General features: G+C 39.6%; 1 protein-coding gene across 1 annotated transcript in view; it reads left to right on the forward strand.

The window, feature by feature from the left end:
• The first annotated feature begins 227 nt into the window (after nt 1-227).
• Nucleotides 228-17,307, forward strand: part of clybl (citrate lyase beta like) — a 58,247-nt gene continuing 41,167 nt past the window's right edge. The window contains exon 1 of the mRNA XM_052082499.1: nt 228-314. Within this exon, the coding sequence (XP_051938459.1) occupies nt 271-314 (44 nt within the window). The 5' untranslated portion in view covers nt 228-270. The remainder of the gene's footprint in view (nt 315-17,307) is intronic.

A 17,307-nucleotide genomic window follows, 5' to 3' on the forward strand; every position in this document is an offset into this window, starting at 1 on the left:
CAGGCCCGGGGAGAACATGCAAATTCCACACAGGGAGGCCGGAGCTGGAATCGAACCCGGTACCTCTGCACTGTGAAGCCCACGTGCTAACCACTGTCTGTTCAATGTGGAAATATGTGCCCTGAGCACAAACGTTCAGAGACGTGATGGCCAATGAGCTGGTTCCCCTGTCACGACCCGCCCTATCTGCCACCTCGACCAATCACACTAGACAAGAATTTCCTTAACCTGCCAATCGACGCTCTCTGTTCTAACGTAGCTGGAAAAAAGATGGCGGCGCCCGTCAGAACAGCTCTCAAACGACTTTTGCAACAGTAAGTTGGATTTTATGCCTTTTAAGACGCTTTTGCTATCATTAATGTTCGTAAAAGGTATCGCGTTGAGTAAGGTCAGCTAACTCTGGGGTATATTTTCGTAGCTTTGTAGCCGAACAGCAGTAAGGCTCCAAGGAGTAGAGTCACTGCTTGGTAGCCTTCATTTGTTTGTTTACTCTGTTGTATATTTAAAAAAAAAAGATCAAGAGGGTGCATGTTGTCACATTTGACGTTTGATGCAATGGATTGGGTTTAATTGCATTTGTGTGTTTTGCTTGTGTTGGTTACAAAAATATGTTATTCTGCAGTTTATGTTTGACCGTGAGTTCCATAAATGTGTGAAGCACTTTTGAGTCCTTGCTCTGGCAGGGATAGTAAAATGTCTTTACTTACTGTCTGTAATGTACGTAGTAACAATACTGGAAATTCCTTTACAAAACGCTAAGAATAGATAAGAAAACACGAGGCTTGTCTTAAAAGGGAAAAAATGTACTTTACATTGCTTTTACAGTTTAAGTTTGTTAAGCATGAGTACCAACAACAAGGCAAAACCATATTCACACATTTCCTAACCATCTAACCAAAACATGTTTGCTGTTATTAGATATACGCTCTCTCTCTGTCTCTCTCTCTCTCTCTCTCTCTCTCTCTCTCTCTCTGCCATTTCTTTGACCAATTATCAATTCTACCTCCACTATCGAATACTATTAGAGAGGCAAATGATCAATTGTATTTAAATATAGAAAAAATGGGCAGCACAGTGGAAGACTGTTAAGTACTTCACAGCGCAGCGGTGCAGGATTTGATTCCTGCTCCGACTTTCGTGTGTGGAGTTTTCATCTTGTCTCACTGCCTGCGTGGATTTTCTCTGGGTACTCGGGTTTCCTCCCACATTCCAAAAACATGCATGGCGGGTTAATGGAACATTGTCCCGAGATATGGTTGTGAGTGCCAATGGTCGTTTGTCTATGTGTGCCCTGCGATTGGCTGGCAACCACTTCAAGGTGTATCCTACTTTACTGGCCAAAGACAGCTGCGAGAAGCTCCATCATTCCCACAACCCTTGTGAAGATAAGCAGATTCAAAATTAAATAGATGGATGAATATATTTAAAAAATGCACTGTACCATTAATAGGTGGAATTGGCAATACAAATGTGTTTTTCCCATGTCTGTTAATTTGAGTCGGTAGATAAACTATTTATGATGTATAGTCTCAGATTATGTATTTATTGGGTCAAATATAAATTCCAATATTTTAGATTTGAAAAACATATTGAAATTGAGGTGATTTTTAATAAAAGGCAGTGATCTCCCACCATAGAATCAAAACATTTCTCATACACCCCACTTTAAAAAAAACTCATTGCAAGTTAACTCTACCTGCTGTGGCTGCACATTTCACACTTTGCTTTTAAAATATTGTGTTGTTTTGTGTTTTTTGTTATTGTAAAGTGTCCTTGGGTGTCTTGAAAGGCGCTTATAAATAAAATGTATTAATCATTATTATTATTATTATTATTATTATTATTATAAAATGTTGAAACCATTAATGAATCAATTAGTAACTGATTATAAAAAAAAGTGCACATTATTTTTAGAAGCTGTTTGTCAGGGCCATTGGAAATCCCTACAAAAAAATTATTAGCAAAATTCGTCCGTGTTTTCTCTGGAAAAACTCCAATCCCATTGCTGCAAAACGAACCAACCACAATCCTCGACACATTATGCTGCTGTCTTCCAGCCAATTACTGTATATAATGTGACACCATCAAAGTCGCAGGCCCTTGAGCCGATCTGACCACCTGAATCGATTTGGTGCATACACAGTTATGTATAAACATGCAGTTATGTGTAATTGTGTATGTAAAAAGAAACTTTTTTTGCATTATATACTATTTTACTTGTTCTTTCGACATAAATGTAAGATGGTATGTCATTTTTTTCCATATTTTTGTCAAATACTTAAATGCTTTAAATTGAAACTGAGGGCTTGGTGTTAGGGCCTGAAATTCATGCCATGGCATCAATTGAATCCCTTCACATAATGGTGATGCCAAAACTGTAAAAATCATAATGGAAGTATTTCTGAATGGGTTATGAGCTCTTATTCGGGTCCTTTTACATAATCCAGTTTACTACCAACCCAGCAAAATGCCTCTCGCAGTTGCATTTAACACTTGGCGGAGGTAATAAATATAATGGGTACAGTTTACAGCCTCAACAAAGGGTCATGTCTTCCTAATTGGATCCGTTGTGACTTGAAGGGAAAGTGGCGTCTACAAGGTTAGATGATCAGACGACCGAGACCGCGAAGCGGAATGCACACTGTTGTTGTTTTGTTTCAAGAACAGCCTAGAGCCGCCCTCGCTTCGCCTCAGCACTGGCGGCAAACTGCTCTTTGTCACCAACACCCTCAAGTCAAAGATGCAATGGCATCCTGGGAGGAAGCGTTGGCTGCCGCTATGAAGTCCACAAGTGATGAAAGTACACTGGAGCTTGTCAATTAAGAGAGCCAAGGCCTGGACCTTATAAGTTAATGGGCAGTTTCCCCTCTGGGGGCCTGCTAGGGCTTTATAGCAATGCATATAAAAAGCTCAAGTGTAATGCCTCCCTATAACGTTTTCAATTAAGAGACGCGAAGCAGCGCCTGCGCTTGCTAGAATACTTTAGATTGTGGCGTTTGGCATTGATCGAGATGGGACTTTTTCCAACTTTAACCATTGTTTTAAAAGGGGCTGTGCAGTATTTTGATCCTACTTCCTATGAGTCGGTGTCACGTAGTTAAGCCAGATAAAATGTTGCAATATTTTTCCATCAATATTATTATAAGACAGTGATGATGTATTAGGCAGTTCAACTACCGGTAATAAGAATATCGTGGACGTCTATTTCGGCACTTTGCTTTCAATTTGAAAACTGTCATTCCTGTACAGACTTTTTGAAAAGAAAATAATTACAGAAGGCAATTATTTATTTCATCACTTGTATCTTTTATTGTGTACAATTTCTCACAATGTTGAATTTAGGGTTCAAATAATAAACATTTGGCAGCACATCTAATGTAACAGTAACCATCTTTTCACAGTGACCCTTTTTGTCGAACTTCACAAACAGAGAAAATCAAATGCACCACGCAAACATTTTCCATAATTATCACTTCATTTCAAGCTTTTCCAATAAATTAATTAGTATCCATTAGGTTCCAATGTCTTTTCTATGAGTTGACATAGCAGCCACTCGTGATCTGTACCATGATGGATAAGAATGTGTTTCACAATATTGATATTTTGTCCCAGCTCTAGTCCTTCCCGACTAAAACCGAATCCCCTTGAATACTCCTCATACTAGAATCACATACATTTGCGCAGGATTTATTTGTATAGGAGAGAGGGAAATCCTCAATGAAAATCCCCTCACTCATCTGGTGTCGTCTGTGCTCGAGCTGGCTTTGGCTTCCGGTAGAAAAATAAATGAGTGTTTGAATAAACACCCGCATGTTGACACCTCATTTCCTCATTGATTGGCACTGGAAGCCGAGAGTTCGAAGTGTGTTTGTGGGTGTGTGGCCATTATCCAATCAGGTGGGAAAACAACCAGTGGAAATGTGTAAACAATTCCTACTGCCACTTCATCTTCCACTAAATCTTTTGATTTGAATGAATTATTTCAACCTTTATTGACTTTTCAAGAGTTTTCCCACATTGTGCCGATTGCATTTTCTGACTTTTTGGATTATTTTGTCTACCGGCTAAACCCTTTTTACATCACATGGCATGGAACCTGGAGTCGTATCATTTGTAAATTGACCACAATTATTGGTAAAATACAGCTTATTTCAAAAGATTGGCTGGCCTAGGTAGCTCATGACTGTGACAGAAAAAATAAGCAGGATGCTAACTTTAGTTCCACAAGCATTGGATTTTTCTTCTTTGTTGCTCTGTGGCACATATTCCACAAGGACAATTATCGCGTATGAGTTCACGCGAGCATGTTGTGCCAGATCTCAGCATAGCTCATGAGTTCATTTCAGTGGGCATCAAAGCATTAACTCTGTTTTGCTTTTTCTTTTGAAACTTTTGTTTTTAAGGTTCACCTTTAAATGGTAATCTCTTTACAGTTAGTTGTATGAGAAGTAAAAATATGTATGAGGATCTCCCTGAAGCTCGTATGCCTGGCTATGGGCTTTACCAATTATTTAGAATATGATTTTAAATGTATACAACTGTTTAGATATGTTAAAATACACTTCAATAAATATTTCTATTGTGGAGACAGTTTGACCCAGGCAAGGATTATTTCTATTGTCATTATTTCTATATTATAATATAAATATAGTGATTTAACGTTTGCACCGTCTAATTGCGTATTTTTAATACTTCTTATGATCATTCAACTGACAGACATTTTGGATATCCAAACACATCTGTGTTGGCAAAAAAAGTATATTTGAATACTTATGAAAGTCACAATTTAGGGTTGCGTTCCTTCAGTGTAGTACCATGTTGTCTTGCTCTGTAGGTCTCAACTGAATAATAGTCATTGCTCCCACTGAGCAGACAGAATGTATGCCGATAATTATTGTTGTTTGCCCTTGTTGTGTTGGTTATCCATGTGCGTTAAAATAGAACTAGAAGAAGAAAGAAAGTCGCAATTTACAGCAGCAAACAATTATGAAAAAGACAAAACAAAAGTATTTGAATGCACAAAAAAAACTTTTAAAAACAGTTTAAAAATGGACTTAGCACAGTACAGGGTGAAATATAAGCATATATGCATATGCAAAATAGCTGTCTTATTTACTGATTTTTGAAGGTCAAAAACATTCATGCTAATTTCTGTGAGCACATCTATGATGTTTTGCATTATATGTTAGAATTAAGCTAGCGAACTTGTGTTTGGGGAACGCATTTGGTTGTGATATTGCAATATACATGGATTAATTATCTTTTGTATGTTTCAGTTTTACAGTAAACTTTAACTCGGACAAATAAACAAGCTTGAGGCAGACACATTTGGGTACTTGTTTGGAGAACTGTGCAGAGAGAGAACAGGCGCTAATCCTTACGCTGTACCTTAAAAAAAAGTTTAAACATGTTCAAAGCTCAGAAGAATTGTAAAAAGTAGAATTACAAATGTTAACAAATTACATGATCTTTTTGTATCGCAGGTTTTTATCTTTTGCGGGTGTGTCTGAAATGTATTGCCTCGGTACGTAGGGGTTCACAGTTTTAGTAATTGTTTCATCGTCATATGTTACCATGCTTTATTAAAGAATGGCTCACCCACCAAGCCTCTCCTTTCACGCCGCCATTTTCAAAGCAATGCATCAATAAATGGCTCTATTACCTGTTGTTGACCCAGCTAAGCTTGCCTTTGAAACGTGTTACAGAGCATTAAGTTAACACATGTTGCTTTGCAAAAACAAACTCTGGCGGCTGGTGTTGGGGGGGGCCAGCTGAGTAAACGTGCTGGATGGAGGGGAGGGGTGGTCAGGGAGAGGGAAGAGGCCCCACACTACACTTGTCCCGGCGAAAGGTGGATCCATGCGGCCAACAGATGGATCTGTTAGCCTGTATCCCCCAGAGGCAAAGAAAACAACCAAAGCAAGTGTCTCAGCTCCAGCACAGGAGCCTTTGATCAACAGCACATCTTCAGCTGCCGAGGGGTTCAGGAAAAAAAAAAAAAAGTCTTTTCAGACCCTCGGAGTGCACATCTGTATAAACAGAATCGGGGAAGAATGTGTGAACAATGCAACAAAAGAATTTTGTTCTTGGCTAATAGGTCATAGATATTTGGGAATTTAGTATTAAATGAAGAAGCATTTCTTTGTTTTTAAAGATAACAGAAGCAGAGATTGTGTGGTTTTGCTCTTTACAAATGTGGAATTTTGACCTGATGTTTTAGAAAATGTAATGACACATATTTCAGTTCGTAGCATCACATATTTTTTTTTAGATTAGATTATTCTTTCTATTAAAAATAACACCACACAATGTCAATCTAATCACGTTACAAGAGCAAAACAATGTCTTCACTGAAGAATGGCAAAGGAGCTTGTCAACAGTTAACCCCAGTAAAATAGAAAACAGTACCTTAACTTTTTTTGAAAAGTGATGTCATAAGCGTCTTCTCACTCAATTAACTTAAAACATTTCGTTAATATAGTTAAATTCCCTCACGGATTTGCTTCACCTCTCATTTGCAAGCGAAAATGGTGATGCTGGAGTGAGACACGGCTCTGTCTTTGAGCTGATGTCTGTAGTATGTGGTTCACTTCATTCATGGGAGAGTTCGAAATTCTGAACACTTATTCAAATTGGGATTTGAACGACTGCAAGGGCATTCAAAATCAAATGTTCTACTGTACATCAAATGAAAGAGAATGTGGTGGATAAAATGTACTCAATATAGCTACGTCTTATCCAATGTCATGCCTCTAGCTTTCGTTTGGCATGATGGAAGGTCTTGTGAAATTATTGTTGCATAATGCCAAAGGAAAGGACCAGTTGATCCATGCCTGCTGAACTAAGCTCTCGTGCAGTACGCCGAGGTCAGGCATGAGAGGCTAGTGTATCGTGCAACATCATGCATGGCGGCCGTTCATCCAGCAATTAACCATGATGATATCTTCTGGTGTTTGGTTCATTCAGTGTGCGAGAAGAGGCGAGTGTTATTACTTTGAAGGGGGGAAATTGTAGTTTATAGTTTGGATTTGAATCAGTCAGGCACCAATGTGACACACCTCATCCAAGATCAAAGGTACTCAGCAAGTTATGAATTTATTTATAGTGTGCTGCCATCGAAGGTCAAAGTTGTTAATAGGTGCTGATAGCCAAGTTGCTCATGCCAAGTATGAGTAATCATTCCTAATGGCTTCCTTACGAGCATGTTGTTGTCATAGTTCTATATTCTGTGTAGTACAGTATTTATTTGCTAGCAGTTGATGTATGCATGTGTGTGGCCAGTATATTACTTCCAGGTTTGCAGCAAAACACATTGTTTTAAACTGTTAAATAGACCCATAATTTGGTTTCTTTTGGGTAGTCAACGAGCCCCCTCCCCGTCCCCCTCCCACACACACACACACACACGCACACACACACCTAAATTGCCAGGCATTGAAGGTGGTGGATTAAATTCTCACGCCTCTGAAGTTGGTTTATTTCCATGGTGACGATCAGTCAGTTCCAGAACGATGAGGTGTAATTTAGCAGCATTTCCTGTCTGAGACGCAACACCATAATGTGTAATTCGTTTGACTTTTTATAGAGGGCTGGTTGTCTAGTAGGCACAGCGGGAGGGAGTTTGTACATGGGATTCCAGGCCCTACCACCTTAAGTTTTGTTTAAAAATTACAGTATACACCTCACTGCAAGAGAAAAGGTGCTGGTGCCACACCGATGCCGCTCTTAGTGTGGCCCGCTGTCTTTAGCTTGCTCTGTCCATCATATGCGATTCATTAAAAAAATGAAACAGTAAATAAACAATCAATGTATGATTTTATTGTGACGCATATCCAATTGCGGTAATCCAAACAAGGTAATGATTCCAAAGAATCAATTTGGTACTGTGTTGCCCTTCCCACCAGATCACTGGCATGATATGTGATATGACTGTGATAGCTACATTTGATTACAATCATGTTGCAAGTCTTGCTACACATATTCGGGGTCATCTGCTTAGCATCAGTCTTTTTATTTCGTCTTCGACAACACCTTCTCTCTGTCCCCCGCTATCAGTGTCCACTAATGATGCGCATCTCTTTACACCGTCCTCTCCCCTGTCACTCATTTGCACTCTCATCTTTGCATCGCTCTCTCGCTTCCATGATGTTTGTTTGGCTGCTGAGTTTTTGTTTGTTTATTGTTTCCAGATGGCAGACGCAGACTTAATTTGTGTGACTTTCAAGTTTCCCAGAGAGCTTTTTACTGCCTTGGCTCAAGCGCTTATCCTGTTTCCTCTAGCCAGGCTTTATGATGGGCCTTTTTATACTCAAAACAACTGTCAGTACCACACACTAGCAGTGTACGTCAAAGAAGATCATGTTGACGATCTTCATTTCAGTCGATCTTCATATGAGGGAATGTTTCTTCACCAGAGGGCTCTGTCAATGAGTACACTCATGTTCATCACATAGTACTTAGAGATTATGTGAAGAAATAGTCCTGTTGACAGTTTCGCTCCCCTCTCAAGACCCTGCTGAGTCTCGTCTGGGCATCATTAAGCACTGTGACGTCACTTATTTACAGGAACCCAGGAGGCACACTCACCCAGTAAACGTGGGGGAGGACCAAACACTTGTCTTGACTCATCGGATGCGGTTTTTAAGATGGGACAGTAATCAACTCTCTCAGCTATATAAAACCCACCCCTTCTTCAGTTTAAAGAAGGGCTTCTCTCCTAGCTAGTGCTGAGTGATTACCCCGGCATTCCGAGCTGCCTAATCCCATTTTTAGCAGTCATTTTAACTGTGACTGGTCACTGGGGTCGACTTCTCTGACCACCCCCGCAAAAAAAAAAAAAAAAAAAAATCTTCAGCCTCAAAAGCAACCGAGATTATCCTTTGATTTGTCCTTTACCCACAATGTATGATAAAGTTAAGATGCTCATTGAATGTGCTTGGTCGTGGTTTAAATCTGTTCAGGCCAAAGGTACAAGCTAACGCGAGAGAATATGCACCGAAGTGCGAGGGGATCCGCGTAATCAGTGGTGTTTTTTGCTTTGCAACTGCTGAGCCTCCTAGCTGGCCAAGATAATCTCATCAGAGTTTGGGCTCTACTGCCGGGGTGAGGGAGAGGGCAGCCTCGCATGACCCATATCTCCGTGCCAGGATGGCTACACAACTCTGTCGCGACTGTGTAGTCACATCAGTTTACTATGAGGACGAGGCGCTCTGCCAGGGTGTTTACTACGGAACTGTCTGGCACAACAAGATAATGCCCGGGCTAATGCCCTCTAAGGACACAGCCACTCGCATTAATGAGGGCCTGAACTTTCTCATCACACAAAGACTTACCATTTCCAGACATCCAGAATGGACTATGTTACAGTAATCAGTTTCCCCGGTCTTGGTAGTATTTGTAATGCTTGGTGCATGATTTTTTTTTCTTAAAGGAGCCATTTGAAGACAACATAAATTACTTTGAACTACATGGCTGTGACTACCAGAGGTGTCGAAAGAACATTTGAAATTTGGGATGGTGTGCTCGATCCACACTATGTTCATTGAGGAACGTTTGTCAAATCTCCATCCCTTTTATTCAAACCCCTTAGTGTAGATAAGGCAAATGAGATTCTCTTTTTCAATGCAGTGAACCCTCGCTATGACGTGGTTCACCTTTCACGGCTTTGCTGTGTTATGATCTGTTTATCTCCAGTAGGTGGCACAGGAGGGCTTTCCCTCAGGAGCCGCACCTCTGTTATCATGCCACGTTACCGGCCTTTAAAGACTGTGCCACGCTGACAACTGGTTGTCGCATTATTATGCCTTGCTCATGATTCTGTTTCCAAGTGCTTCACTTTTCCAGACTCTCTCAATATTTGCCTCATAGTTTTACCACATAGTTCATTGTGTTGCTGTCACCATCACGGTGTGTCCAGCTTCGGTCAAACCCAACATACCACATTCGTCACATTATGGTGGAGAGCCTGGATTATGAAGTCAATTCATTCACCAGTGTCGATAGATTTTTGATCAGCAAACCTCCACCTACACCCATGATAGTTCAGAAGTCGCATTTGTCATGAGTCTATTGACGGGCCGGGCTAGTTCTTGGGTTAGGCCTTGAGCAATGCACGTCTCAGTACAACTTGCCAAATTTACATTTGCAGCAAAAACAGAGTTTGGTCTTTGGTTTCATTCTGTATTACAGTGATGGATAATATTTGTAAAAAATAAAGATGACTATAACTGTCTTGATTCTACGTAATGGTAAAATTAAAATCATATACCTTTCTACATGATGTTAAAATGACAATGTATGTTTTTTGCTAAAGACTCCACATGTATTTAGGATATTGTGCCCCCTGCTGTTATAGGATTGCACTGAGTGGCAGGAAGTGGTTAATGTTGATGCGGAGTTACGTCAGTTTGAAGAAGCTCAACTCCAAGTTGGAGTGTTGCTGCGGCAGGTATTGGCTTGGACAACACATAGTGGAGTTTCCCCCTTGCATTTTATGGCTAATTCCGGTCGCCATTTATATGTTGCGATATAAGGAACCAAGTGACATCAATGGTGACTGCCTGCTAGATCAAAGGAACCTAATTGATTAGATCAGTGTTTTTCAACCCGTGTGCCGCAAGATATTGTCAGGTGTGCCGCGTGAAAATATCCAATTTGTATGCCTGTGCGGTCTTTCACCCACAAAGTAATCATGTAGTACCCTCCCATACCGCTAGGGAGAAGCAACAGCTAGCCAAATGCCTTGTGTTTCGACGTGAGACAAGCGAATTTGTGATGCATGAATGCAGGACGACGGTAAAACAATAAATGATAAAATACTGTTTTCTTCGTGTTCATTTGACACATTTTCAGCTAGAGGTGTGCCGTGAGATTTTTTTCAATGAAAGAAGTGTGCCTTGGCTCAAACAGTTTGAAAAACACTAGACTAGATGATTCATTTCATCGTATTGCAAAATTGTTCAAGAAGTCCGAGGCATAGGTAATAGGCTTATTTACCCACGCTCATATCACACATGCCGGCACTTTAAAGTTAGCTTGCAACAGCAATGAGTTGCACGGTGCAGATCCTCCTCCCAGGTGACATAAATTACCCCATAAGCCCTTTACCCACTGAAGGGCAAATATATGCCACTGTTGGCAAATGTAAAGAAATGTGCATTCACATCAGAGTTCTACGTACCGTTTGACGAGACGATTACAAACCGTTATAGTGTGCAAAATGTCCTTGCAACAAGAAAAGTACAGGTGAATGTTTGGCAATCGTTTGGTTAACATTTGCGACATTTAATGAACGCTGACGAGAACGCAACATTTGCTGCCTTCGAAAACATTCCCACGCCGCTCAGTGGAATAGGAGCTTTAGAGAAGCCTTGTGTATTGACAAACCTTGCCAGGGAAAGGTGAATACTACGTCATCACAGCATGTGATTGAACAGACCAATCACTTGGGATGATGTGGCGGCGTTCTACTTTCTGTCATGTGCGCGACGTGTTGCTGACAGAACGCAGAGGTGCTGTGTGACACAATGCATCAGTCACGTGATGCAATACGACCGTTGTCGCCCTTACATACGGGTTGTATAAAGAGGCTTCGAAGTTCAAGTCATTCCTTCATCCTTCCTTTTGATATCTTCATGGACGCAATTCAAGTTTGTGATTTTCTTGACCATGGCATTGTTTTGATCACACACAACATTTTTAGATAAGGTCTTGTAATGCATTAACGCTCTCAAAACATGAGTTGAAAGCGGAGAAACGAAGGAATGTGATGAATAATCAGTGGATGGACGGATGGTTTTATTGAGACTAAGATTTGTTATCATTGCAGTTTTCCCCTACAAACTACAATGGAAACAGAATGAAACTGAAACATTTGTTTTTATCCCTATTTTGGTAACCACACTGATCTTGGCCAATTCCAAACCTTAAAGAAACCAGAATCTTATTTGAAGTCTCAGTCTAAATAAATCCTTATGATTTTAGCCTGACCAAGGGAGACCTGATCCAAGTTGTAATGATCGGTTCTTCCTCTAGAGGTGGCAGTTAGTCAGGAGTAGTACCAAAGGGCTGTATCACTAGCAATGGAGTTACGCACTTACTTGCAGCTGTGGACAAAATAGAACAATACACAAGCGAAGCTGTACAAATATACACGCACACACCAGAAAACGCCACACACATTGACAGGATAACAAATCAGCAGCTGTCTGTTTGATGCTCTCGGAATGAACAGGTTGATATTTTTAAATCTAAGTTCAGTCTTCTGGCGGAAGTCTAGAAATCGGACTGTTCGGTCAGTTTGAGGGTTTAAGACTTGAGTTCTGAGGTTACGCTGGTTGCAGTTGTATGAACGGAAACCAATGAAAGATGCTCAGTGTCATAGCATTCAAACATGGGGTTATCATAAAAATAAGCAACCATTTTACATTGAAACTGTTCATTGTTGGTCCATTGTCTTGCCTCTAAATAACTAAAATGGCACTTAATTTCCCAAGAGTTTTTTTTCTTTTTCTCTATCGTTGATGTGAACTTGGGCCAAAAAATATCCCTGCATGGATTGGCCAATATCAGATTCTGACTGTATTGTAACCATTATTTACAGTATTGCAATTTTGCAATCACAGCTTGAATTTTTTTTTTTTAATGTTCACTGTTTTTCTATATCAGTGTACATAAAAAGAAAATAAACAATTGACTTTTTTCGAAATACCAAAATGTCGATCAACTGTAAATGTATTTATTTCTCCAAAAATGAGGAGCACTGTCTGAAATGACGCCAGAGCGGAAATAAATACATTTTAGCCATGCTAGTTATCTGCCCAGGTGATGAATGAGCCTGTAGTATTCATTTCACAGATTGTTGTATATGTGCTAACACTTGTAGCAGTTTATAAACGTTAATTCCAAGGCAGCATTATATATTTGTCAAAGTAGTGGCTGATGCTTTTGTAAATGTGATATCATATTGGTTGTATTGGTTTTTGGGTATCCGTGTTCTCACTTATTTATTTATTTTAAAATCCTTAGTAGCCCCCCAAAAATCCCCAAATATAGTGTAGATGGAAAATGTAGGAGTTTTAAAATTGTGACTTTTCAAAAAAAAAAAAAAACTGGTAATCAGCCTATGCCAATGCATGGATATTAGTCTTATTCATCAGGCTACTCTCTGGTTCATGGTCCTGCTTTCAAAATACATTCCAAAAAAATGTCTGGAGCTCTGGGCTTTTTGCCTAGCAGGTACTGTATAATAGCTACAGGTGAATTATTCAAAAGATGGAGCTTTATTGTGTTCAATTTGCAGTTTTTGTGGTTTGAAATTTTGAGTTTCACACGTTATTGTTTTTTCCTGTTGTTTTTTTTGTTTTTGTTTTATTTGTTTGCCAAAGCTCGCCTTTCCATTTTACATCAAGAAAAGCAGACTAAGCTCTGACTCATCCACCAAAATATATACCTGACCGCAAACAAATCGCCACAGCTTTTTACTGCAATCTTTGATGATGCGGTACTTCCTCTCGGCTTTTGTCTGCAGTTTGGGCCACAGCTGTCGGGGTTCTCGGCTCGCACCCCTGCCAAAAAAGAAAAAAAAACCCAGGCCACGCGCCACTGAACCCCCAAACATTAAATAGGAGCATTAGACACACCTTGTTAAGGGCTGTTGGTGTTTGAGCTGTGGCTATGGGTGCGTGTCTCATCCCTTGATGAGACCAGATACACACATGCCCACAACTGCACAAGTCCTCCCCGTACCTCCTTTCATAAGCCAACAGATGTATTCTCCTATTGTCCATCACTGACGCCTCACTCGGATTTCAGTGTCTGGAAAATACCCGTAAGACTAAAAGCTTAGCTTTTTTTCTGATGTAGCATTTCTGTATTTATGCATTTCTGGCATCACACCTCAGATTGGTTGATCCAAACATGAATATTCATTCACAGCGAAATGATGCTCTATGCAGCCCGAAAAGTGAACGGAGAAATCAAACGTTTGGTTTAAAATGCCAGAGCCCAAAGGCAAACGATGTTTATTAATGCAGTGGTCATTTTAAAGAAAGTAAGAATGTCTGAGTTCATATTGTATATATAGTCATATTATATGCCCCATTCACAGGGGCATATCAATGGACATAAGAAATGGCCTTGAATTAAGCAGCCTTGAATAAAATCATGTTATTGGGCAGGAAGAATAAATCGGCATAATATGATGAAATGGTAAACACAGGCGAGCTCTCACAGGAGTTCTACTCATCAGGCTGACAGCAGAGAAAGTTTGTGCACCTCTGTACAGTACTTCTCAAATCTGTAAACCACTACCCAATGTCAAGTTTACGCCAAATAACTATTATTTTAAGAGTCAAAACACCAGGTTTGTCCAAATGTACTGCTGTACAGAAAGCCTTGAAGTTCCTTGCAATTGTGAAAAGAAAAATAAGAATTTTGGTTGACTCTTATGCTTCATAATTACTTCTCGTGTATGAGAGAGAGAGCGCGGTAGCTCAAATTTGGGTTTATGGTGAAATTTCACATTACCCTTTCAAAATGGTAAAATGTCGAACTAAATGAAATTGCTTCATGAAGCACGTTGTTTTGTGTCAACAAAGTTATTCATGAAACTGTTGTACCAAAAGATGGTACAGATCTTATTTACCCACTGCACATTGTTTTCTCCATCTACCTATCTATCCATCCATCCATCCACCATCCATCCATCTCACCTGGCATTCATGGCCATCTTGACCTCTCACATTTGCCCATCCCATCCCTCCTGTTCTCTCACAACCATACAATTCTGACCCACTTACATGAAAATGGGCTGCTGTGAGTCTAAATCCAGTATTTTGTTTTGGCAAACAAAATATTCATGAGAATTGAAAAATACATTTCATGAAAATTAAATGTCATTTATGTCATCTTTCAGTGGAAGAAAAGTGAAAATCCACTGATCCACGCAACCAGAACATTGCATTCATTTTGGTCTCAGGAAGGAAGTAGAGCGGGAAGGTCTTTAAGACAGGGGTGATTCCCATGAATCAAAATGTACTTTTAACTTTGGCTTCAACTGGTCATAAAATCCCCAAAAAACAATTAATGTTGCGAACAGTGTGCATTGTTTGTAAGTTCCCGACATTGTGAAAGTATCTGGAATGCACTGTTTTGCTAGTATAGCAAGCATGTGATGATAATGCGATTCTAACTTGTCTGAGCATGCTTTAAATTGTTTAATGGAAACCCATTTAGAATAGTATAATATGCATAACTCGACCAAAAGAGCAGTGTTCAGGAACAAAAAATCTGCAGCGATGAATAGACATGAGGGTATGATGTTAGCTTTGAGTAGTTGCATTTTGGTCGTTGAATCAATACGCAATTTTGAAATCAATGAGCAATTGTTTCAATTAATCATGATTTTTATATGAATCAAAAATAAGGGGGATTTTTTTTTCTATTATCGACCAGCTCTTGTTCTTCCCTTGTTCAATGCTTCACTCTGTCACTGCCCTTGCCACTCTTCAATCTTTTGGGACAACGGCAGTCTCAGACTATTGCACCTAAAAACAAAACGAGTCTAAAAACAGGCTACATTTCCAGATATTTTTGCACCTAATACAATTTTCCTTGGGTCATTTTTAAAATAACAACATTGTAGTGTTCCAAGCCAAACAGCCAGCTGCATGTCCTTGTCAAATGTGGCCCGTGTCAGTCAGCAGACATTTCCAGCAGGACTATGCTAACACCCATCATACACCCCTGTCAGGAAATCTATTAACAGACTTCAAATGGAATATTCTTGATGATTTCCTGAACGCTCACGCCTGCTTTATCCTACTGTATCTAGCTTCTAACACCCCGCCGCCCTTCGAGCTCTGGATTTTTGCGTCAGCAGTGCCTTCCTGATTTGCTTTGGGAACACTGCTAGCAATAAACGCTATTGCCAACTTCTACTTTAATTCATTTATTTTTGTTTTACTGTGTGGCCAATGCTTCCACTTTCTCGAAACAATAGGTAATCACAGACTGGCTTTTTTATGAACCTTTATGTATTGATAGAGAATGGCACCATGAAAATAACCTCTTTGTATGTGCAATGTGAAAGGGGCTTTTGAATTTAGTTGTCAACGGTTTAATCCCCATGATCTTTGCATTCCCTTTATTCGTTGAAATTATCTTGCTTCGTTAAAAAATAGGCTGATTTTATTTGGACATCTTTGCTAGGATAGTCTATCAGAATAAATTGGCTCCTGTATTGATACTTCACATTCTGTGAATCTGGCATGATTGTAGAAGTGATGCCAGTGGTTATTTAGCACCGATGTACACATTCAATTTCTTGTATTGTGTGTTACATTGACATCAAATGTCTTCATGAGGGAACCACAATAATTCCCCGATTGAAGATTTCAAATGCTGTCACCTAACTTACTGGGATATGTTTATTTTCAGATTGATCTTGAACTGTGTTGGTTTCTAGTTGAAAATGATATCATGTGTTTCCATGGTCCACCCAGTAAAGGAAGGAAGAGGGGGCACTTGATTTATGACCACTCCTGCACAATCCACACACTTAATAGAGAAATGGAGGATTTGCTCCGAACAGTTTAAAATACTAACACAGGAACACATTTTTAGTGTTGTGAAGAAAACCACAATGCGCGTTTTCTCTTGTTAAACATTCTTTTGGTCACAAATATTTACATTTATAAACAGTTGAGAATGTTAATTATTTCAAACTTGTTCCCTAGTAAAGGTTTCATCATGGCAGCTATTTGACAGTTTTGTTTCCTTTTTGAAGTTGAAACTTTAGTTTTACTCCTACAAGTCCACAGGGAGCGTAAATGTTTTTGGCGCAGAAGTGGAGTTATGGGAGGATTTTTTTTGCAGTGTCCCAACAAAAAGAGCTGAAGTTCAGTGATATTGTGGGCTAAAATTCATTGGCTTGGCAACTTCCTCTATTTCCAAACGTTACATCAAACCCATGGTGACACAATTTTTTTTACTTGTTTTTTGGACAGAATAGATCAATTGAAATTTGAGTTTTATTTTCAAGACTATTTTGCCATTGAGATTTGCCTGATTAAGATCAACTTTAAGATATGTAGTTATGACAGGAGTATGTTGTTGTTGTTTTTAATTCTCGTTTATTTTTTTCTGGTTTTATTTTTCAAATATTCACTTGAATGAGTTGAATTCAATCATTTGGTAGCAGACTTTGCGATCACTGCTTGAGTCGGTGGCTTTGTTGTATTGAAAACAGGTACACAGGTTCCCCCCCATGTGGTGCGTGTAGACATGCACAACAGGAGCGCCACGCAG

The sequence above is a fragment of the Hippocampus zosterae genome, chromosome 12, assembly GCF_025434085.1.
Source record: "Hippocampus zosterae strain Florida chromosome 12, ASM2543408v3, whole genome shotgun sequence".
Classification (NCBI taxonomy): Eukaryota; Metazoa; Chordata; class Actinopteri; order Syngnathiformes; family Syngnathidae; genus Hippocampus; species Hippocampus zosterae.